This window comes from Grampus griseus (assembly GCF_964374135.1).
Source record: "Grampus griseus genome assembly, chromosome: 11".
In the NCBI taxonomy this organism is placed as follows: Eukaryota; Metazoa; Chordata; class Mammalia; order Artiodactyla; family Delphinidae; genus Grampus; species Grampus griseus.
Window position 1 is genome coordinate 49,760,643 of NC_139005.1, and position 22,642 is coordinate 49,783,284.

Here is a 22,642-nt window from a genome sequence, read left to right on the forward strand (position 1 = left end):
CGGGCCCTGCTTTACGGGGGAGTGGAGACAAACAGCTCTTTAACGTGGTACCTCCACTCAGTGCTCAGCTAGCTGCTGTCTCAGTGCCTGTCTAATATCTGTTCGCCCTTTTGCTCTGTTACTGAGGAAATTTCAGTGGCCTGTGAGAGCTCGTGCTGCTGTAAGCTGACGCTGCTTCCTGAAGCCACTGGTGTTTTTTGTTTTTGTTTTTGCTGTACGCGGGCCTCTTACTGTTGTGGCCTCTCCCCTTGCAGAGCACAGGCTCCGGACGCGCAGGCTCAGCGGCCATGGCTCACGGGCCCAGCCGCTCCGCAGCATGTGGGATCTTCCCGGACCGGGGCACGAACCCGCGTCCCCTGCATCGGCAGACGGACTCTCAACCACTGCGCCACCAGGGAAGCCCCTGAAGCCACTGTTTAAAAGAATCCATCAGTTCTTTCATTTGCCCAGTCTTGGCTGCTCGTCTAGGATGTCCTCACGGCTCTCACATCTTTATCAGTTCAGCACGTCCTCCAAACCCTTTTTCCCGTTTAAGTATTTGAGGTAGGATGAGGTGAGCCAGCAGCTCAGGTCCGGCTGGGTGCAGAAGCAGAACCCTCCCTGCCTGGGTTAGTAGGAGCCCTCACTTCAGGTCTCTGCTTCTAACCAGCCTTGGGACTGGAGACGAGTCCTTTATTTCTTTAGCTCTCAATGTTCTCATCCCTGAAATCATTGTTTAAAAAAATGGAAAAAAAAATACAAGAAAAATAAATATTATAACACCCACTCTACCTTTCTCACAAAGCTGTTACAAAGATCAAATGAGAGGGCTTCCCTGGTGGCGCAGTGGTTGAGAGTCCGCCTGCCGAGGCAGCGGACACGGGTTCGTGCCCCGGTCCAGGAGGATCCCACATGCCGCGGAGCAGCTGGGCCCGTGTGCCATGGCCGCTGGGCCTGCGCGTCCGGAGCCTGTGCTCCGCAACGGGAAAGGCCGCAGCAGTGAGAGGCCCGCGTACCGCAAAAAAAAAAAAAAAAGATCAAATGAGATAATGTGGAAGAGAACTACAAATTCTAATGCACAGCATGTTATTTTTTTACGGCTCTGATCTCAGGGCAATACACCTGAAAGTAAGCTAGTTGGTGAAAGGAGATGAGTTCAGGGTGAGCTCAAGGGACCTGGTGTTCATTTCCTAAAGTCTCACTTAAAATTGACAGTGATTGGGACTCTCAATCATGTTTTGGCAGAAAAGTCAGGTGGTCCCCAAGGTAAAGGCTGCCAGTAGGTGGTGGAAAATAAGAAGAGTACAAACTCTTTTCCTCTCCACCCTCCATGGCCAACCAACCCAAAAGCTCAACCTGCAGAACGCTGAACATAGCACTTATACCAGAAGAAAATAAAACTCTAGCCTATTTCGTCAGTGGATTATTTCAATACTGGCATGCTGGCAGGCCACCAAGACTGCACCTGAATTCTCTGTTGTGATTCTATCTACACCAGATGATGTCATGAAATACACACTGAATTTGGTGGCAGAAGACTTGGGTTTGAGACCCACCTCTGCCCCTTAGTAGTTAGGCAAAACCATTTTGTTCATTCACATTTTAAAATCTCCTGACAACCTGCCGGGAGTATGAAATGAGGAAGTACTGATTTACCAGATGGGGAGCATCAAGGAGGGAGGACTTTGGGCATCACGTACCTTACATGGAGAGGGAACTGCAGGGGCCAACGCCTGGGGGTGAGAGAGCAGGCTGGCGTGCTAGGGTGGCTTTGCGTAGTTTGGCTTGGCTACGGTACTGGATTTCCACTGGGGAGTGGTAAGGGATGAGGCTTCTCAAATCTTCAGCGTCTCCCTTTGTGAAATGGAAGGTTAGGATGATGCGGCCACTGGGGATGCTTATGGCTCTACCATTCCCCGACTCTTTCATCACAGGATGAGTTCGACCTGGATGGGATTGACCACATGACCTCAGAGCGTCTGACTGCAAATGAATCAAGGGACATTGAAATAGGACAGATATGTTGGCGGTTCCTCCTACCCCAAAAGAAGCTGGTTGTTTTGGCTGTGGGTATAATTTTCTATGTGAAATGCACCACAGATATTCTTGAGGTTTGGTGTTTTTCTTTTTTTTTTTTGGAGTCTACAGACAAAATAAACATTTGCCTTTTGAGGGTGGATACCATCTAATAACTGAAAAAGCTGCTAAACCAGCTAAGATATTAGGTGGTATATAGAGAGTCTAAAGTTGTACCCAGTGCCTGGCCGCGACGGCGTAAGGCTTTCATTTTCTCCACGTGAGGCCAGAACTTTATAGCTTTGGGAGGTAAGCTATAGAGGAAGGAATTTCCTTTACAGATGGGGGCACTCCTATCATCTACTCCTTTCTCTGGGATTCCAATGGCTTGTTCACCACAGAATCCAAGCCTCACTGAATGGATCAGTGAACAAATGGACTTGAGTCCAGCTTGTCAGTCATGTGAGGATTACATCTGTGTTCATTAAAATGCCCGTCTGCAGAGCTCAGGGTCAGAGGAAATCCCAGCCTGTGAGTGAAAGTACGTGGGTGCCGTGTAGACGGACTGAGTCACGTCAAATCCATTCAGGAGGTGGGGGAGGCAGATACAGAGTGACCGTCCATCCCTGTTTGCCTGAGGTAGTTCGGGTTTGTGCTGCTTTCCCAGTGTAATTATTAATAGTGTCCCCACTGACTCTCAAAAATGTCCCGGTTGAGAGGGTAAGTTATCTGGTCTCCCGGCGTGTAAATGATGAAATGACTACTGTTCCTTATTCTTGCAGCTGCTACTTCTGGCCACTGGGACTAAACATAATAACGACACTGTGTTACTACTTCACAGGACTCGTTTCACAATGGCAGGATTTGGGGGATCTCCAGTGAGCAGGAGAGCAAGTTACTGTGTATCTTGCCTTAGAAGAGGAGACCCAATCAGCCCTGGTAAGCTATGGGATACCTGTCACGTGGCAAAGTTGACCCCACTGCTTGCAAGCAGGCCAGGTCTCGGCAGACCTATGATCAAGCAGAGAGTGAGGTGTGTAGTAGCCCTAACCTACCAGCCTAGAACGGAGCCACAGGCCTGGTGAGAATGAATCATGCAATCCAGGACTAGAGCATGGGTGACTTTAGGATTATGAAACCAAAGTTCCTGAAACACAGTGAAGAATAGCTTATGACAGTGTTATTCAAAGAGTGGTCTTTGGATCACCTGCTGCAGAAGTGTCTAAAAATGTGAACATTGTTAGGACCCCACCCTACACCTAGTGATTCAGATTTTCAGGAAGTGGATTCCAGGGGTTTGCGTTCTTTAACAAACTCCTCAAACTATTCTTATATGAGGTAATACAAAAAATTAATGCAAAAAAAAAGAGAAAGATACTCACTCGAAACATTCAGGTGAAATTATTACTGTTCAGGAGAGGATCAGAGGGGAATAATCACCAACGAGAAGGAATGTCTGACACAATATACATGTTGGCTTCCCTTGTGTGACCACAGATTTCAAAAGCTAGACTTTTTGGTGTGTGTACAAGTAAATTTCAAATTGTGGTTTTATTCAAATAGCTGGTTAGCAAATCTCAAGACAGCTCCTGATGGGAACCATCCATATGGATGACACACAGGTACATCACGAGTGATTTTTTACAGCTAGACTGGAGAATGAGAGATGGAGATGGACAGGCTAGGGAAGTCTCTCCTGTATGTATAAGGTCAGATGGTACCAGAATCAAAGAAAGCGGTTCTATACACTCTTAACATGGGATTGTTTTTCCCCCAGACATTTTCAAAGTGGTGGTGGTGATGGGAGGGGAGCATATACCCCCAAGGGGGCATCAACCCAACTGAGAAGCAGATGTATGAGATGCTGCAGACATGTGGGACTAGAGAAGAGAGTCAGAAAACTGCCCATAAAACTGAACTCGTAGAACATACAGGGAAGTGGTGGTTTTCAGCGGGGAGGGGGTGGGGAGAGAAATGGCGAGATGATGGTCAAAGGGCACAAACTTCCAGTTATAAGATGAATAAGTTCTGGGAATCCAAAGTACAGCATGGTGATTATAGCTAAATATAATGTGTATATAGTGTATTATATATATACACACACACATATATACACACTATATATAATGTATATACATAATCTGTATGTCATACTGTGTTATATACCTGCAAGTTATACAGAAAAGGAATGGTAATTAGTGATGTGATAGGGGTGTTAGCTAACACTACCATGATAATCATTTTGCAATACAGTTGATCCTCGAACAACTAGGGGGTTAGGGGCGCTGACCCTCTGCACAGCCGAAACTCTGCATGTAACTTATATAGTCAGCCCTCCGTATGTGTGGTTCCTCTCCATCTGCGGTTCAACCAAACTCGGACTGTGTAGTACTGTAGTATTGGGTTGGCCAAAAAATTCATTTGGGTTTTTCCGTAACATAGAGAAAAAAATCCATATATAAGTGGACCGTGCCCTTCCAACTCATGTTGCTCAAGGGTCAACTGTATGTAAGTATACACATCAAAACACTGTACAACTTAACACATCAAAACACTGTACAACTTAAATTTACACAATCTCATATGTCAATTATATCTCAATAAGACTGGTTAAAAAAAAAAAGAGTGCCAAATACAACTTCTGTAAATTATCAAAGTATCTTTAGACAGAACTCATCATTTTCCCTTTGTACAGGGGGATCCAGGGTTTGTAAGGCCTGAAGTTTATGCAATTTGGGGAGTGATTTTTTTCCCCAGCTTTACTGAGAAACAATTGACACACATCACTGTATAAATTGCAGGCATACAGCATGATGGTTTGATTCATATATTATGAAATGATTACCACGGTAGGTTCAGCTAACATCCATCTTCTCATATAGATGCAATAAAAAGAGAAAACAGAAGAATAAAAGGAAAATGTTTTTCTTTGTGATGAGAACACTTAGGATTTACTCTCTTAACTACTTTCCCGTCTATTGTACTGCTGTACAATAGACGGGAAACTATAGTTATCATGCTGTACGTTACATCCCTAGTAGTTATTTATCTTATAACTGGGAGTCTTACCTTTTGAGCACCTTCCTCTAATTCCCCTTTGTCCCCACCTCTGGTAGCTGCAAGTCTGATCTCTTTGCGTTTTGGTTTTTTGTTGTTGTTTCTTGGGGGTTTTGTTTTTGGTTCCACATAGAAGTGAGATGATACAGTATTTTTCTGGGGCGCTCTCTTTAAGAAAAAGAACACAGAAATAATTATGAATACAAACTTAGATACTAATGTGAATGCTTATTAGGAATGAGAAGAGAAACTGCAACAGATTACTGGAACCATGGAAAATGAGGTCCCTTTCTTTTGAGAAATGATGGCAAGGACATGATGCCTGATTGTAACCTTGCCTCTCCTCACCACACAGAACTGTCTACATTTCCCAGTAACAACCAGAACTCCTTGAAGGTTGGTCTGAGTGAAGGACCCTGATACTTACATTTCATTAACTAGCATCACTGTAAATCTGCCTCTACACTGCAAACTAGGTTTCCTTTCTTAATTAACTAGGTAAATAACTAATGCATCAACTTACATTAGTTTGCACTGGAAAGATAGAGGAGGATTACTCTAATCCTCAAGATTTCACAGCAGGGAGGACACTTCTACAGGAAGGCGATGGTAGCAGGTCTCCAAAATGACCACCATCACTTCCTTCCCTCGCTCATCAAGGGTGGGATGCTCCTCTCATCAAGGGTGGATTCTAGTTCTCCTCTCCTCAAATGTGGACCCACCTTAGTGATTTCTTTAATCACCAGCATGTGGAAGAGGTGATGTTCTGGGACTCCTGAGGCTAGGTCTTAAAAAGCTTTGTAGCGTTTCCCTGGTGGCGCAGTGGTTGAGAGTCCACCTGCCGATGCAGGGGACACGGGTTCGTGCCCCGGTCCGGGAAGATCCCACATGCCGCGGAGCGGCTGGGCCTGTGAGCCATGGCCGCTGAGCCTGCGCATCTGGAGCCTGTGCTCCGCAACGGGAGAGGCCGCAACAGTGAGAGGCCCGTGTACCGAAAAAAACAAAAAAAAAAGCTTTGTAGCTTCTGCCTCAGTCTCTCAAACCACTCCTCTTGGGATGTTTCCTCTCAGAATCCAGCTGCAGTAATGCCATAAGAAGCCAAAACCACATGGAGAGGCTGTGTGTAGCTGCCTCGACTCAACGCTCAGCTGACAGCCCACATCAACTGCCAACCATGTGAGAGAGCCGTTTCGGACTTGCAGCCCATCCAGCCTTCAGATGACTCCAGCCCCAACTGATAGCCAACTGTGACCACGTGAGAAGCACCCAGCTGAGCCCATTCAACCCGCAGAAGTATGAAAGATAATAATAAATTCTCCTGTTAAGCCTCTAAGTTGTTTTGTAGTCAGCAGAGGCACAAAGGCATTGTATTGTGATGGGCCCCTCTCCCTATAGGATTGGTGAGAAGGGACAGGGGACAGCGAGCCCGTTGGAGTTTTCTCCTTGGTCCCTACTTGTCCATAAGCAGCACCTGTCCCTCTGTTCCTGTCCTCCAGCAGGTAAATACCAGGAAAACCTCCCTTGGTGGGGTGGGGAGATGAGAGACAGTCCAGGAGGCAAGTTTAATTTGAGGGCTGGAGGTGAGGAATAAAACGTCCATTTTGGTCTTAGATCCAAACCGCGGTTTCCAGTCTAACTTTATCCTCGCTATAAAGTTATTTTCATCCCAGACTCCTGTGTCTGTTTTTTAAATTGGTTCAGAAAACTCAGGGAAAAAGGATAAAATTATTTTTCCTCTTCAGACCCCAACAAGCAACCTTCTTCCTTTCTCACAGGCTAGAAAGCAAAGTTTAATTTTTTAAAAATTTCACCCTGCTTCATCCTCTAAAAATCAAGTGTGCCCTCCGTTCTTGTTACGTGGTTTTGTGAAACGCCTCTCCCCTGTGCCTCCTTTTGGCTTTCCTGGTCCCTGCCCCAGCTCAGAGCCTCACTGCCACATGGTTTCACTTCTACGGCGGCCTCCCGGTCTGCACCTCCCTACCTCTGCACCCCCCATCCATGTGCTGTTACAAGCTAAGATTTCCACCGCCACATTCACTTATCATGCTGATCCCCTTGCTGAAGACCTGATCTGCCGCCTCGGGTCCAGTTCTAGGCCCTCCATGATAATTCGCTTGATGATAGCTAATAGCCCTTCAAGCTAATCTTCCAAACATTCTGTAAGGCAAATTTTACTTCACACCAGACTCATTGCTGCTTCCTTCTTTTATCTTGTCCTCCCTCTTCAGATTAGATGGTGTTCGCTCTCTCCCTTCTCTGAATTCCCCTAGTCCCTTAGGAAGCAGGACTCACAGGGTTCATGGCTGATTATTCTTTGGCCTTCCAAGTGCCCCAAATTCTAATTGCTTGAGGACATGTTCCCCAGTGTGCTCCTCGATAAACACTATTGGACTCATGTTTACTCTCTGTGTAAACAGCCAGTGAGATTCTGTGGTCTTGATGGAATAAACGATCTAATGTTTATTATGCCTGATTCTGTTTTAAGTACTTTTTATGTCATTTAACTTGTTCCTTGCGTTCCTGGGTATAACAACCCTATTGTCCTCTTTTTACTGAGGAGGACACTGAGATTTAGGTAAAGTAACTTTCTTATAATCATCCAGCTAGTAAGTAAAGAGATAGAGCTTGAGCCCATGACTGATCACCAGGTCTGAGTTTCTAACCACAGTATCACACTGCCTCCTAAGGTATTTTTGAGGGGTCTAGGGAATTTTTTAATTCCTCCTCTACCACCCAAAGATAATTACTGTAACATTCGAGAAAATTTCCTTCTCAAGACCTACATTTTTACATATGTGTATACATATGCACACAACTTTTTTACCTACTTACGATCAATTTTTTGTATATACAATCCTATTTTGTTTCACTTAATGTAGCCCAGCCATCTCCCCGTATCACTGTGCACCAATATTGTTTTTTTATGAATTGGCCAGACTGCAGAAAGTACACAATACAATCAAACATGCTCGTTCCCAAAACAGGATTTTGGCTTGGGGCATGAAAAGCTACTGAGAATCAGAAGACCATAAATGTCCAGGAGTCAACGTGAGATCTTAAATATTGTTCATGTTTTCATGTGAGAAAACAGGGGAGTCTCAAACAAAACAGTCATTCTTCTCTTCACCTGAAAGTGAATACTGGGAATCCCCTGTAAGTGCAAAGGCTTCCAGAAGCCAGTGCAAAAGGAAGACTAATGTTTACTGACCATCTCTGACCATGTACCAGACCCTGTGCCATGCAATTCCAGAGATGTTCTCATTTGTTTTTCCCAGCACCTTGTCAATCTAGGCACTTCCACCCCACCTGCAGCAAGGGGAAAGCAGGCTGAAAGAACTTGTAGAGGTCACAGGTAATGCCGGTGATAGGGAGGGAGTTCAGATACTGGAGCCTAAGGTCTTCCTTCTTTTAGAGAAGCCTGTTTCAGATGAAAGAAAAAAATGAAATCTAGATGAAGAGAACCAAGAATGACCTAAATGAGTGAGCTGGAGTCACAGAAAACAGCTGACAGGAATCCTGAACACTAAGGAGAGGAAAAATGAAGCCAAGAGAAAATCAGGCTCCCTTGTGGTTCAGCGTGGCGGGGGCGGGAGGTGGGGGACTGCTGAGTTGATGGGGTTGGCTTTGCAAACCGGCCCCCAGACAGAAAAAGACCTCATTCTTCCAAGAGCCCGAAAGGGGCCTAAAGTCAAGCACAGTCTTGGAGTAGAGGCCAGAAAGCGAGAAAGACATTAAGAGGAATCCTAGCTCTAGGGAGGGCCTGTCACAGGCCAGAAATGGGTGCGGAGTAGAGAACATCTGTAGGTTTAGGCTGCAGGCCTGGGCCACGCTGTCTGAGGAATAGGTCATGAGGTGTGTGCTGGACGGGGTGGAGAACTGCTGGACAAGAAGGTGCAGAGTGACTCTGAATTCACAAATCCTCTCCTTCTCCACTTGAACTCTAGGGTGATACACAAAGGTCGAACAGCGATGAGCTTCATTGAGCGAGAGGATGGGAGACCCGATGGGGGTGTTTCCCTTATGGAGGAGAGGCTCCAGTTACACGGGGGAATGGTGCCGTGGACCAGGGGAGGGTCAAAACGCTTCCTACGCTCGGCAGACAGACCCGTGCTGGGTTGATGGGGGCCTCCTGTGGAATTCAGTTCTCGGCCAGAGATTCCCTACCTTCGACCTGGGGAGATACGTGGGAGGCTCAGCAAACCTGGCGGCCGCTCTTTGGGTTTGGCAAACTCGAGATTTTTCCAGTGCCTTGTGTTCAGCGAAACCAAAAATGTGTTTGGCTAGAAACGCTTCTCTAATTTTTAAACCCCTGTGCATTTTTTACGTAAATTTGATCCACATGGTTTTGATTTATTTTTATTTAACTCATCAAGTCAAATTAGGAGCTACAATGATGAATGGGAACAATGCTGATTTCCAAGAAGATGTTTGAGCCTTTTTTCTTAGAACTAAATCACATTCCACCCCCCCCCACACACACATACCCCACTTCCTTGCGACTGTTAAAACTACCAGCCTGAGCTGAGTTTGAAATTTAGAACCCAAATGTGAAATAAAGACCCATGCTTGGCAAAGATGAAGCGTAGCAGGGGAATGTTCTTAGGAAGTCATGGTTAGAAAGCCAGGGTAGGCTTGGGGTGCAGGTGGGGGAATAAAGGCAGCAAGGGAGCCAGTTATTCCTTATTAGATGGTTTAAATAAATGTACCCGGCTTGGTGGGCTCCCAACAGAAGCCCCCTAGCCGTTTCTCTAGGGTCTGACTTTATCACTGCCACCCAGGGAAAAGGAGTTTCTGCCCCAAGACCGGGGATGTGGGGTTCCCCTGTACCCATCTTTTCTTCTGCACTCCTGCATCGGAGCTGATTCAAGCTGCTCCCCTCTCTTCCCTCGGACCTTCCTCCCCCTTTCCCGGCTCTGGCTAAGGCCTCCCCATCTGGAAACGTTTAAAATGTGCAACGATTTTAATCTCGTGCAAAAGAATCTTGAGATTTACACTACGTACCCATTAAGCTAAATTACAGGTGCACAACCTCATTTTGCACAATTCTGTCTGGCCTAGGGTGGCACACACAGAAGGCCAGTCCTGTCTTTCCCAATTACTTTTTCTACCACACCATCATTTTCCACAACTGCAGTCTGAGGCCGGCCATATTTCTCTGAGGAACTCTGGCCACCAAGGTCCCAAGACAGAGGTACTCTCTTCAGAGCCCCTTGAAACAGTTCTCAGTGGGTCCCTTCAACACTATCCAAGAAGATGTCCTTGAACTCAGCTTCCCTCTCCTACAGAGCCTGATCGAATTGGACAAACCTGAGTACAAGGATCATCTTGTTAGTTAATAACTGTACAGCCATGGGGGGGTTAATGTACTTCCTTGGATCTCAATTTCCTGGTCTGTAAAATGGGTATAAAAACCATACACACCTCACAGAATTGTTGTGAGGATTACATGAGATGCTGCACATAAAAAAAAAAAAAAAGTATATCGTCCGGCCCAGACTTCCAGACAGGTGACATGAAGTTTCTGATCAACCAACTGGGATTTTTCATCAGTCCTCGGGGACTCTCCCATACCGGCCCAAGTTTTAAACCTACAGTCTCTTCTTGGGATCCACAGGAGCACAGTGATTGGAAGATCTATAACCCAACTGCATAGAGACCATTCTTCTGAAAACCAAACCGAACTTCTCACTTTATATAGAAAATGTGTGTGTGTGTGTGTGTGTATGGGGGTGGGGAGGGGGAGAAGGTTTTCACTCTCCTTTAAGGAGCAAAATGGTTATTAGTGTTTCCTGAGAAGCCCTCACCCCCCATATAGTCACACTTTACCTGTGTTTTTTGGAAAGGTGACAGTACCATTTAATATGCCTGATAAATGCCTCCCTCCCAAGGGGGAAAATATAGCCGTCCATGAGTCTAGTATTGGCTTGGCCAAAAAGTTTGTTCGGGTTTTCCATACGATGTTACGGAAAAATCTGAACGGACTTTTTGGCCAACCCAATAGTTATTGGTTTTCTCTGGCCAGGAGGAGTTTCAGCAGTAATTCAGGGATCCTTCTGTTGGCCAGAATAGAGGGAGCAGGGATCCACCAACTTCCAGGGACCCTTGGACATTTTATATCATAAGGGTTCTTACCATGCAGAATTGCTATGAAGGCGAAAAGAGAGACATCTGCAGATGGTAATTATTATTTCCACCAAGCTGACCTCACTTGACATCCTGGGTGATATCAGGAAATGTGCGTATCTTCCACGCCTGCTATTTACTAGAGATTTCCCTCTTAACCTCCTGTGGCTAGATCTATTTTCGATGTCAGCCTCAGCAATAAAGGACTCTAAAGGAACTAGCCCTGCTCACAGCCCTGCCAAAGGGGTAGGCCTGGGTGGCCGATGGTACCCATCGCTGGCTCTGGAGTGGACAGTCTACAGGCTGGGAAGTCACTTGTGACCTCGGAGAAAAGGTGAGTTGAGCCAATGAGATTCCTCTCTGGGAACGTGCAATTGGGGGAGTCAGAACCTGGCTGTCTGGTGGCAGAGACATATGGAGCATGGCTGGTCTCAGGGCTGCCTGGATTCCAGAGCCACCTTCGCTCCCATAAAGCCTGGCTCTTCAAGGGTTCTTCTTGTGGACCCCATACATATCTCTTCCGACATTATTAAAATAAACACCTCCTTTTTTTGAGTCAGAATGAGTGGGTTTCTGTTTCCTCCAACAAAAAGAGCCTTCGCTACAAACACAGCACCCACCCTTGGGAAGAACATGCAGATGGAGCTATGTCTAAACATTCAGGGATTTCCAGTGTGAGGCACAGTTTCAACAGTTAATTACACGGTATGCAAATACCACTGGTTCCTGACTCACCCCTCCCTGGCTCTCCTCTACTGTACAAATTGCAAACATTTCTCTCACTCTCCCAACCTCCTTTGCAGCTAGGGGCGCTCATGTGACACAGTTTTGGCCAATGAGATGCAAGTGAATGTCTACTGGGACAGATAGGCTGTCCCCTCCTTCCTACCTTGCATGAAAATGTTATGCTTGGGGCTTCTGTCACCATCTTGCAACTACGAAGGAAAAAGATGCAGAGGTGTTACCCCTGGCACACTGGAGGTGCTGCACCAACATGAACAGCCACCAAATTCCAGCCTCCGTGATATGTGAGAAAATATACCCCTAAACTACTATTACTTAGAGTGTTCTATCACTTAGAAGTAATATCTTTTGTAAATGATATACCTTGAAATAGAACTTGACATTGTTTCCTGTATTATAAGAAAAATGATTTTTTAAACCAAATATATGACAACTTGTTTTTCAGTTAACTTCTCTAGACATCAACTGAATGACATCAGCTTTCTAGGCAATTAAAAATCTAAGAGGGGGGCTTCCCTGGTGGCGCAGTGGTTGAGAGTCCCCCTGCCCATGCAGGGAATACGGGTTCGTGCCCTGGTCTGGGAAGATCCCACATGCCGCGGAGCGGCTGGGCCCGTGAGCCATGGCCGCTGAGCCTGCGCATCCGGAGCCTGTGCTCCGCAACGGGAGAGGCCACAACAATGAGAGGCCCGCGTACCGCAAAAAAAAAAAAAAAAAAAAAAAAAGCAAGTTCATTCTGGCTGGTGTAGGGGAACAAAGATCAGATTTTTTTTTTTTTTTAAGTTAGACCAAATTATAACAAGCCTTGAATGCCAAGTGAAGAAGTCTGTGCTTTAGTCCCTGAGCCTTGGGGTGTTGTTGAAGGTTTCTGAACAAACAGGTGTCAGAGTAGTTGTTTAGGAAAATTGGCCTGATGGCAATATGTGGGCTGGATTGAGAAGGCAAGGAATGCCACTAGGGGCTGTGCAGCCATCTGGGTGGGAGGCCATGAGGGAAGAACCAGCACAGTCCAAGTGAGAATGGAGTGGGGAAAAGAAACAGACACGAGAGACACTGCAGAAGTACATGTGACACAAGTTGGCTACTGTCTGGATCTGGGGTGTGAGTCATGGGAAGAATAATGTAGAAAACATGTTCTTGTACCAAAGAGAAACAAAAACCTCATGCGGTACCTCTGGAGCTGAAGACAGGAATGGTTTTATGTAGATGTTGGAGTCATGCACCTTCAGGTCATGGTCCCCAAGTCCCCTGGTCACTCCAATAGTCGCCATTACTCGGGCCTAGGAGTATAAGCAGAGGGTCATCAGAAACACACACACACAGAGAAAGTATTCTCACCACAGTATGGCTGCCACGGGCTAAGAGAGAAGCAGTCGTTCTCCGGTTCTTCCTGCCCCTCTCCATGCCCCTGGCTGCTAACTTCTGTGGGTACTTGTTTCCAAGGAAGGGCCCACCAAGGTCACTTGCATACTTGAGGAGTGGCTTTTCTAGCAATTGTCTTAATTTTAATGGACTGCTGCTGTCTCATTTCAGATTTCTTTTGCAGAGACTGGAGGGAAGGGTGTCCAATAAACTAAATACAATACATCTGTGATGTCTACAGCTACTGAAATCAATTCAAACCAAATCCAACCATCTGCCCATCCCCCCATCCAGCCATCCACGCACCCATCTGCTATACATCCATCCTTCACGTGTTTACTGAACACCTGCTACGTCTCTGGTTCTGTGATAAAAGATGTAAAACCGTCAGAGGCAGATCCTGCCCACCCAAAGCTCATATATTACACTTTACGGCTGGAGAAAATAAACCATTAGCAACTCTATAACCTGTCCTGCTAACATCTTCACAAATTCCATCTGGGTGGAAAGGAACATGATGTCACTTTGCTATAAATACACAGACACCTTATAGCTGAGACCACACCATCTGTAGCTTTCTCTACATGGTTGCCCAAATGCTTTAAGGAAGCAATACCATTAAACTAATGCCTACACTGTCAGCCTAATGATCTCCTGGGAGGCCACAGATTTGATTTACTCAAACATTTATTGAGCACCTACTATGTGCAGACACCATGCTGTGGGGGACAAATATCTAAGGCCTGGTCTCTCCTACAAAGGAACTTGGTAAGGGAGGCTAAGAGGTACATGTCTAATTAACAACATATGGAATATGGCTGAGTGCGGAAAGACACATGAACAATGGGTTATATGAGTTCAGAGGAGGTAGAAATTCTACTAAGAAGTTTCCCTGGAGTAGGGGGCACTACATTTTTGTGCAGAAGGATATCCAGCATCAAGACAGGTAAACACAGAGGGATGGAGTGAAACTCATTCTGGGTGGACCGAAGCCCACTGCTCTAACACTTGGATCACAACACTGTACCTGGTGTAGTGTCATGGTTCAAAGACCTGAACTTGAATCCTTGCTCTAATGCTTGGGTAATAAGAATAACTTATAAATGCTAAGGCATGAATCTAACACTTTACCGTATCTTCATCCTACTTTCCCCCAAAAGCTGTGGATTTTGGAGCTGGTTTCACATCAGAAGGTGGGCAGGTTTACAGTCAAGTGGAAATGAAACCGTAACACATATTTCAAAGGCAAGAATCAAAGGGGGTGAAATGCAGACACAGGAATGTGGACCTGGGGACCTCTGGTCTGGCACTGCTCTGCCGGGGGCCTGGCTCAGCTCCCTTCTAGCTGAGACGCGTTCAGCTCTAAATGTGGACATTCTGAGTCCCTTGTAGCCCTTCTACTCTCCTTCCTGCTGTGGCACCTTCTCTGGTTGGACGTTTTAGTCCAAAGAAATCTGATATTTCTGCTAGTTACTGAATTTGTTTACATGTCCCACACAAGTCCTTCAAAGCACTGGCAGAAATTAAATGAAAAGTAACAGCAGTGAAAGTATTCTGAAATTTCTGGGGAGGCCGTGTGCAGAGAGGAAGGAGAAAACCCCTGTAAACGATCAAGACAGAACTGATGTGTTGTAAAGCTTTCTGCAGAGATCACGGACTCCTGGGACAGAGGAGGCAGGCTACTTTGGTACCGGGCATGCCTGGAGCAGACTGACGCCACAGTGGCTTTTAAATAGGTCAACAGGTACAATGACTGAACTTGTCAGCTACATATCACAGAACTGTCAAGCCCCAATTAACTGAAATGCTGGAGGAACATGATGTCCTGGTGAATTGAACTGTTTGCTAAACTGGGAAAACCCTTGCTCTTTTCAATCTTTTTGCTGGTTATCTTTGAAGAACACATTTATCCATTTTCCTGTGGTACCAAGGAGAGTATACTGAACATAACTGAATAGCTTATTAAATACTCATGCATTTACGGACGGCCTGCCATGCGTCAAGTACCAGGCTGGACAGGTACTAAGGATACAAAGGCAACAGCATGTGGTCCTGAGCTTACTGGGAGTCACTGGGTAGCAGCAGGGTAATACTGAGAATTTCAGCACCACAAAGAACTGCAGCTGCAGGCGTAGATCACTGGGCTGAGCGATGTGCACTGACGGCGCCCACTCTACAGAAAGATACACGAAACCCTACCAGGAGTAGAGCTCTACCCTGTCATGATTCTCAACCAGGGATGGGGCAAGTTAGTTTGAAAAATGATGTGTTTATTGATCAACTAGCTGTGTTTCATTTCCCTCCATGAAATGTCTCCTTCCAGCGAAATCACTGCTGGGCTACACTGAGCCCAAAACCTAATCCTGTGTGTTCTCTTTCACACAGACGCACGCACGCACGCACGCACACGCCCACACATACACTCAAGTTCTGCCCATGAAGGCAAGGCCTCCTTCGGTTTTCTTATGAGTCACTTCATCCTGATAAAAGCTATCAAATGCTGAAAAAAATTTCAGTTGAAGATTCTTTTCAATGTGACCACATTTTTCACTTCTAATTGGAACTCTCAGCGCCTAGTTGAAATGTATTCGTGTTTGGAGGAAGAATGCAATGATTCAGAAGGTGTTTGTTCTTCCTGGGAAATGGCTTCAAAGCTTCCTCATCTCTGCTCCAGGACTGCGACCCTCTCCAGTCTCTGCTCAGAGACCACTTCAAGATCAACAGCCTTCCTTAAGCTCAACAATGTTTGATTCTGACTGAGGCCCTGGGAGCTGGTGACGGATGGCCTTCGCTATCTCCGCCTGGCATCTGGTCCATGTGATCCTATAGTTTAATCAGGGTGAAACTTTGGATCCCCTTTCCATGGGGCAAGTGGAGAAGCCACCTTGCAAAGCCTGAGCTTCCGTGGTGGGATGTGAGGGCACTAGAAGGAAGTGGAAGGCCACGGCTCCACATCTGGTACCACCCCTCGCCAGCTGCGTGACTTCCTGAGCAGTTTTAACCTCGGAGTCCCGGCTGCCTCAGCTACCAAATGGATATAAGGCAGCCAGCTCTGCCTGCCTCGTGGCTTGTTGTCAGATACACAAGGAGATGATGTATGTGAAAGTGGTCGTGTTTAAACACTGTGAAAAGTTATTCAAATGGATTGAGAAGGGGGATGGCATTTTCACAAAATTAACTTTAGTCCCTCATGCTCACCACCCCCGTCCCCCAACCCTGCCACTCCTTGGACCCTCAAGACGGGAGGCCTGAAGGATGATGGAGATGATATCCTTTCAAGCTGTCAAGGCTATAAAATCATGAGCTGCTGAGTGGAACATACAGATCACCATGGGCTCCGTGGAGACAGAGCCTTGTTCTCTCAGTCCGGGGAGGGCACGTGCCTACCTTCTTGCCTTCTCCATATATAAGGGGAAACTTCAAGTCATCATCCTCGATGGTTTTGTATGCCCTGTAGGGGGATAAACAACATTAAAAAAAAAAGCTTTGCACTCAATTACTGACCTGCTGCCCTGACACAGGCCGCCAGGTACTTTATTTTCCCTGAGATTCCATCCGGTCACCACACTGCTGATCTCTTTCTGTATAAACAGTCATTCTCCCTACAGATGTGTGTGTGTGTGTGTGTGTGTGTGTGTGTGTGTACATATTTTAACAAACCAGAAAATACCAAGTCTTTACAGGCTTGAAGAGAGAGAAAATGAGCTGGCATATTCACAATTAGCGAGCAGGGGTGATAGGTTCCCGTCTTAAGCATTTAGTGTCCGTGCAATAACGAAGCTCTCCAGCAGCGGCGGCAGGATTCTTGTCATTAATCTGGAGCTGTGAGAAGCAGCAGCACTCAGCGGTGGATGGGGGGGTGGGGGGGGGGGCTGCTCCAAGAGCCAGTTCTCACCTTCGGGGGTTGTTTATGCCAAAGCAGCCTCGTACTGGAATGGCTGCAGAAGGAATATTTAGAGCCTGTTTGACCTCAGCCTGATATTCAAGGTTGGCAGAAAATCCTCTGTTTCACGAGAGCTATTAAATGGCCATTCGACACACAGAAAGGAAATCCACTTTACGCTTCAGTGGTTTATTCCAGACACGGCTGTCCAGATGCCACGACACACACGGCAGAGGCTGGCCAGGCTATGGTGAGAGAGCAAACGAAGGCCACGTCTTGCGATTTCGCTCACAAGGAAGTTAAAAAACAAACAAGCACACGTGGTACCCAGTTACCAGCTGTATAACCCTGGGCAAGGAGCTCCACCTTTTTGGGTCTGCATTTCCTCATCTGTAAATGAGGATGCCCACACAGGATGTGAAGAGCTTAGCACAGAGCCCGGCACTTAGTAAGTACTCGAGAAGTGGTAGCTATCGCTAGTATTTAGTAGGAAGCTAATACGTGGCACACCAGTCCCCCTTTCTGCACAATGGGCAGAACACTGCCTATTCAATTCCTCAGAAAAGTGGTAGGAAGATTAAGTAACAGATGGGGTAGGTTCTGCTAGGTTAGAGGCTAGGAGCAAGATGCTTTTCTCAACTAGTATCTCCTGAGTGCATGAAAACAATTAATTTGTGACGTGCCCCCTGGTCCTGGATATATCTAGGCAGCTTGGGAGTGAACCCGACATCCAAGGAGCTTGACATACAAAAGAATGCAACCCGATTGAAAAAGGGCTCAACCCCAAAACTAAAGCAGGCACATCCTTATTTTCCAGGAAGTTATTTGGTTAAGTTCCTTCCCAGAGGGTAGAGGAACAGAGAAGTTTTGGCACTGGACGTGTCTGTGCTTGAGTTTAGCACTGCTTTCTGTATAGCCCTGGGAGAGCGGAGAAGCCTCTCTGGACCTCAGTCTCCTCGTTAAGTAGAGAGGCCAAAAACTCCTGGGCTTGCTGTGCGGATAAAAATGGGCTGATGAATGTGGCGAGCTTAGGAAGCATTTAGCCCAGTGCCTGGCACACGCTGAGAGCTTGATAAAAGCTAGTTGCTGCCGCTGCTGCCGTCAAGTGGGCCCAGCGGTATGCCGTGGATTGAATTTTCGACAAAGGAACCGTACTATTTCCTTCCCCCAAATCTACCAAACTAACACAAGGTGGAAATAGCTACTTTGATGTTTCTATACTCCCATGAACTATTTAAGACCCTGTGGTATCCAAGTCACTTGGGGACCAAACAGAGCTATTATTAGAATACACTCAGCTTGGGGATTGAACGAGTTTGTAGACCAGTGGTTCTCCACCTTGGCTGCATATGGAATCACCTGGGGAGGCTTGAAAAATCCTGATGCTCAGGTCACATCCCAGAGCAATTAAATCTGAACTTCTGGGGATGGGACCCAGGTACCAGGAATTTTTTAAAACCTTCCCAAGTGATTCCAGTGTGCGGCCACGGTTGCGAACCACTACTAGAGACCAAAATCATTAGCTAACATTCAAAATCAGTTGAGCAATAAGCCCCCTGTCACCTTGACCCTCAAGATGACAGACTACATGGCTCAAGGGAAAGGGGGTAATGGCTCGAGAAAGGCTGTGCAGTGGGCACAAGCAGGGCTTGGGGAGCGAAGGGAGGAAGTGTGGAGAGTAAGAAGACAGGTTCAGACAGAGAGGAGGATATGCAGTGGGCACGGTCCCCAGGGAGGGGCTGGGGCCTGGAGATCCAGGCACAGAGTCTGGAATCACTCGTGAGGCAGAAGGTGGCAGGTCTAGAGTCGAGGACTGGAAATTCTCAGAGCTCAGTGGAGACAGGCTACGAACACTCTTGCCAAGCTTGAAAAGGCGGCAAGACACTGTCCTCTGACTCTACCGTAAGCCCAGGTAATCGAGTTCTCTCGGGGCAGAGAATTTCAGGAGAGTGAAGTCTGTGTCACCACAGCTCTGAAAGGCAGACACTCATCTTGGAGTTGTCACCCACAGGAACAAGACCGCCACAAGTGCTAATGTTACATTTTAGCCCCTGTTTCTTCATCTTCGAGAACAACAAAAAAGTTGAAAATAGAAAAGACAGCTCTGGAAAAGAAAGGTTTATTCCGTTCCTGCCATTCCTGTTGGTTTTCAATCAAATACGAGCCCCCTCCCCTCCCCTCCCCAACAGATGACCAGGGTGAATAACTACAAATAAAGAGAGAAAGCAGAGCACCCTCCCCTCCGCAGGCTTTCAGAGTCTGAAGCACAGCTCATCACGGGACGGGAAGTGGACTTCCCGCCACGGTTAAAGTCTTAAATAACAAAGAGTAAAATACTCAAGAGTTAAAACTGGTAACGTGATTAAAGACGGCGTAAATCAATGATAGCTAATAATAGGGACTGCAGCTATAACTTACTGAACACCTTGTACAAGCCCAGACACTGGGCTGGTTATTTGCGTACCATGTCTAAAATCTCTCCAAGACCCTGCAGTGTCCTATCTGACAGATAAGGAGACCGAGGTTACATTACTCTCCCAAGATCGTATCCCGTGTTAGCGGCCCTTAAGCTAAACTCAGACTGTCCCAGAAAACACACCAAAGAAATGTGATGTCAGGGTTTAGCTCTGCAGGTTTCTCTTCTAGTTGAAGAGTCTCAAATGAGACCATTATTGCCCACCTCTCAGTGGGTAAAAAGCAGGCAATGATGGAGAACTTTTGGCAGAAAAGGAAGGGGAATTTTCTGTGTGAGGCAAAAGAGCAAAAGGTGACCATGAGGGGACAAAACCAGCAGCTGTTCCCCAACACAGCCTATAGGGAAGAACACAGGGAAGCCGCGGAAGCCACCGCTTCCCAGGTCATTTTACCTGTGGCCAAGGAGTCCGACGGGGTCCTCTCCCACAGACTGCAGGCCTCCCTCAACCTGTCCTGCAGCTTAAGGGACCAACTAAGTTTCTGCTGTTCATATTACATCCACAGTCCATGTCTAGGCTGTGGGCTTGAATCTGTACGCTTCCCAAGTGTCCTTGGCTTCCACTCCTCTCCGCTGGGGGAGGTGAGAGGATAAGAGAGGTCGGAAGCTTGAGAGCTCTAAGACATAGACGTACTTAGGGCTTAAGATGAATAGATAAAGTCTATTCCTTCACATAAGATCCTATGGTTTCCGAAATCCTGATTAAGTTTTTTAAAAAACTCCCAAAACAGGGAATTCCCTGGCAGTCCAGTGGTTAGGACTCAGCGCTTTCACTGCCGGGGCCCGGGTTTAATCCCTGGTTGGGGAACGAAGATCCTGCGAACCTCACGGTGTGGCCAAAAAACAACCCCCCCCCAAAAAAAAACCTCCCCGAATAGATTACTCACTAGTTTACAATAGTATAACTGACCAGAGATCATATTCAGATAATTACTTGTTACAAGAAAGCAAAACTGAAAGGCTTAGGAAAGATATTTAGACTCTCATTTGGGGTCAATTCCTTTATGAATATTTATGAGGCCAACTGACACAAGGATAAGATGAGAAAAAAAAATAATGCAAGGCTTAAAAAGGGCTAAATAAATTAAAGGGCTTTCCCTAACTCCAGGCGGTATCCTCAGAAGTTTCCATTAAACATTTTTAAAAGTAAGTGTAATAGTTTCCCTTGCAGCATTGATTCTGCAAAGCTGCAAAGACAAGGCACCATTGATCTGGACCCACTGGAAGGAGAAGCTCAGCTCTGGAAGAGACCAGAAGGTCACTAAGTTGGCTGTACCCCAAATGCAGGAATCCCTCCTTCAACACCCCTCACACTGGCCCTGGCCTCTGTCATCGAACGGGCTGCTGTAGACAGTCTCTGTCAGAGGAACTTTACAGGACTAACTTTGCAGTGCCACTGGAGAACAGCCCCGGAAAATTCTTTTTTAAATGGACCCAGTCCACCCACTGGTGTGTTGGTCTGTCTTCTGGGAAAACATGAAAGAAATCTAGTCTTTCTTCTACTTCAGAGCTCTGCAAATATTTGAAGAGAGCTATCTCAAAGTTTCCTCTTTCCTAGTCTCATGAACTGTCCTTCACAGGACCTGAGGCACCATCCCTAACCATCCGTTCAACCAGTATTTATTAACTGAGCACCAAATACCGTGCGAGGGGCCCTCTCGGAGCCTTCTAGCTTGTCACAGTCCTCAAAGAATGGCACTCAGAACTGAAAACACTTAAGCTGTGGTCCACAAAAGAATGAAATGATTACTTCTTTGATTCAGACCTTGCTCTTTTTTACATTACTGCAGCTTATATTGGCGGTATGTGCAGGTACACGTCTCTGCGTGGTTTAGGGTCATATAATGAAACGACGAGGGAAAACAAACAAACAAAAAACCCAACCAAACAAAAGCCCAGTCAGTCCACAAGAAAATAGACCTGAGAAGGTTTCTTGACTCATCGTCTTCCTCTAGTTTACACTTACGCAATGAATATTTTGCTTTGAGTGGAAAACTCCATTGCCCTTATTATCTTCCTAGTTTCAGTCCATCGTTCCAACCCACCAAGGGACATCTGAATCCATATCCTTTCATCCAAAAAACTCAGCTCTCCTTCTACGCTATGTCACGTTAAATTTGACAACCAGCTCTGCCATCTTCATCCGGGTCATTGAAGGAGAAAACCAACAATGCTAAGCAGAACTAAGCCATTAGAGACCTTCCTCCAGGTCAACCTAACCAGACAAAGGGTATATCAACATTTTTTGAAGGCAAGTGGATGAAAGTAAGTGCAATTTGAAAAATTGTGTTCTTGTCTGGTGGAAACATAGAAGACAGACTCAACAGTAGAGGGCAGACAATGAGATATCCATGTTTAAATTACTGGGTGGAGGGGCAGGAGGTGATTTAGGACTAAGAAAGCCTGAAAACACTGATCCAGAGAGACACTGTCCTCATGAATTTTAGACTCTTCGGGTATAGCTCTCAGGCCATCTATGAAGCAACTGAACTGCTGTCCACACAGTATTTCTCCATCTTGTCCAAAGACTAAGAGAAGAAACCATCAACTTTCTTACAAAGTCGAAATACATCCGTGTACACTATTGCCACGATCAACCAGCCTAGACACCCTATCAAAACGCTGGAGACTGCTAATGGAGCTTGACTTACTAGTGAATCCAAGTTGTTCTGCAGATTACACCACCTCCAGGGGACGCTGAACCTTCAAACTGCTCTCACTCCTAAGGCAAGAGAGAGGCGCTGATTGCTCCCCCATCAGCCTGGCCCTTCCAGACTGCAGCTCTCCTTCTGCCTCCCCCCATCTGCTCCCACACCCCTCCCTCCCCTTTCAGGGCATTCTCCCACCTTCCCTGAGGACTTCAGTTTAGCTTTACAGATTGCTTTCCCATTCTTTCCCCTGCACGTTATTCTCAGCAACTTTACAGGCTGTGATGGTGCTTCTGGAATCTTGACCTTATAACTCCTACCTACTTCCTGATGACCTTCCTCACTGCTCCCCATCAG

The 22,642-nt window shown here is 46.3% G+C and overlaps 1 protein-coding gene and 1 long non-coding RNA gene across 2 annotated transcripts in view; one reads left to right on the forward strand and one right to left on the reverse strand.

Moving 5' to 3' along the window:
* Positions 1 to 7,510, forward strand: part of LOC309829809 — a 68,912-nt gene extending 61,402 nt beyond the window's left edge. The window contains exons 2-3 of the long non-coding RNA XR_014297431.1: positions 2,837 to 2,934; positions 6,123 to 7,510. This is a non-coding gene — a long non-coding RNA (uncharacterized lncRNA). The remainder of the gene's footprint in view (positions 1 to 2,836; positions 2,935 to 6,122) is intronic.
* Positions 1 to 22,642, reverse strand: part of PPM1H (protein phosphatase, Mg2+/Mn2+ dependent 1H) — a 258,587-nt gene that overhangs the window by 23,521 nt on the left and 212,424 nt on the right. The window contains exons 7-8 of the mRNA XM_082665119.1: positions 16,669 to 16,732; positions 13,092 to 13,199 (exon numbers count right to left, since the gene is read on the reverse strand). Coding sequence (XP_082521245.1) covers positions 13,092 to 13,199; positions 16,669 to 16,732 — 172 coding nt within the window. The remainder of the gene's footprint in view (positions 1 to 13,091; positions 13,200 to 16,668; positions 16,733 to 22,642) is intronic.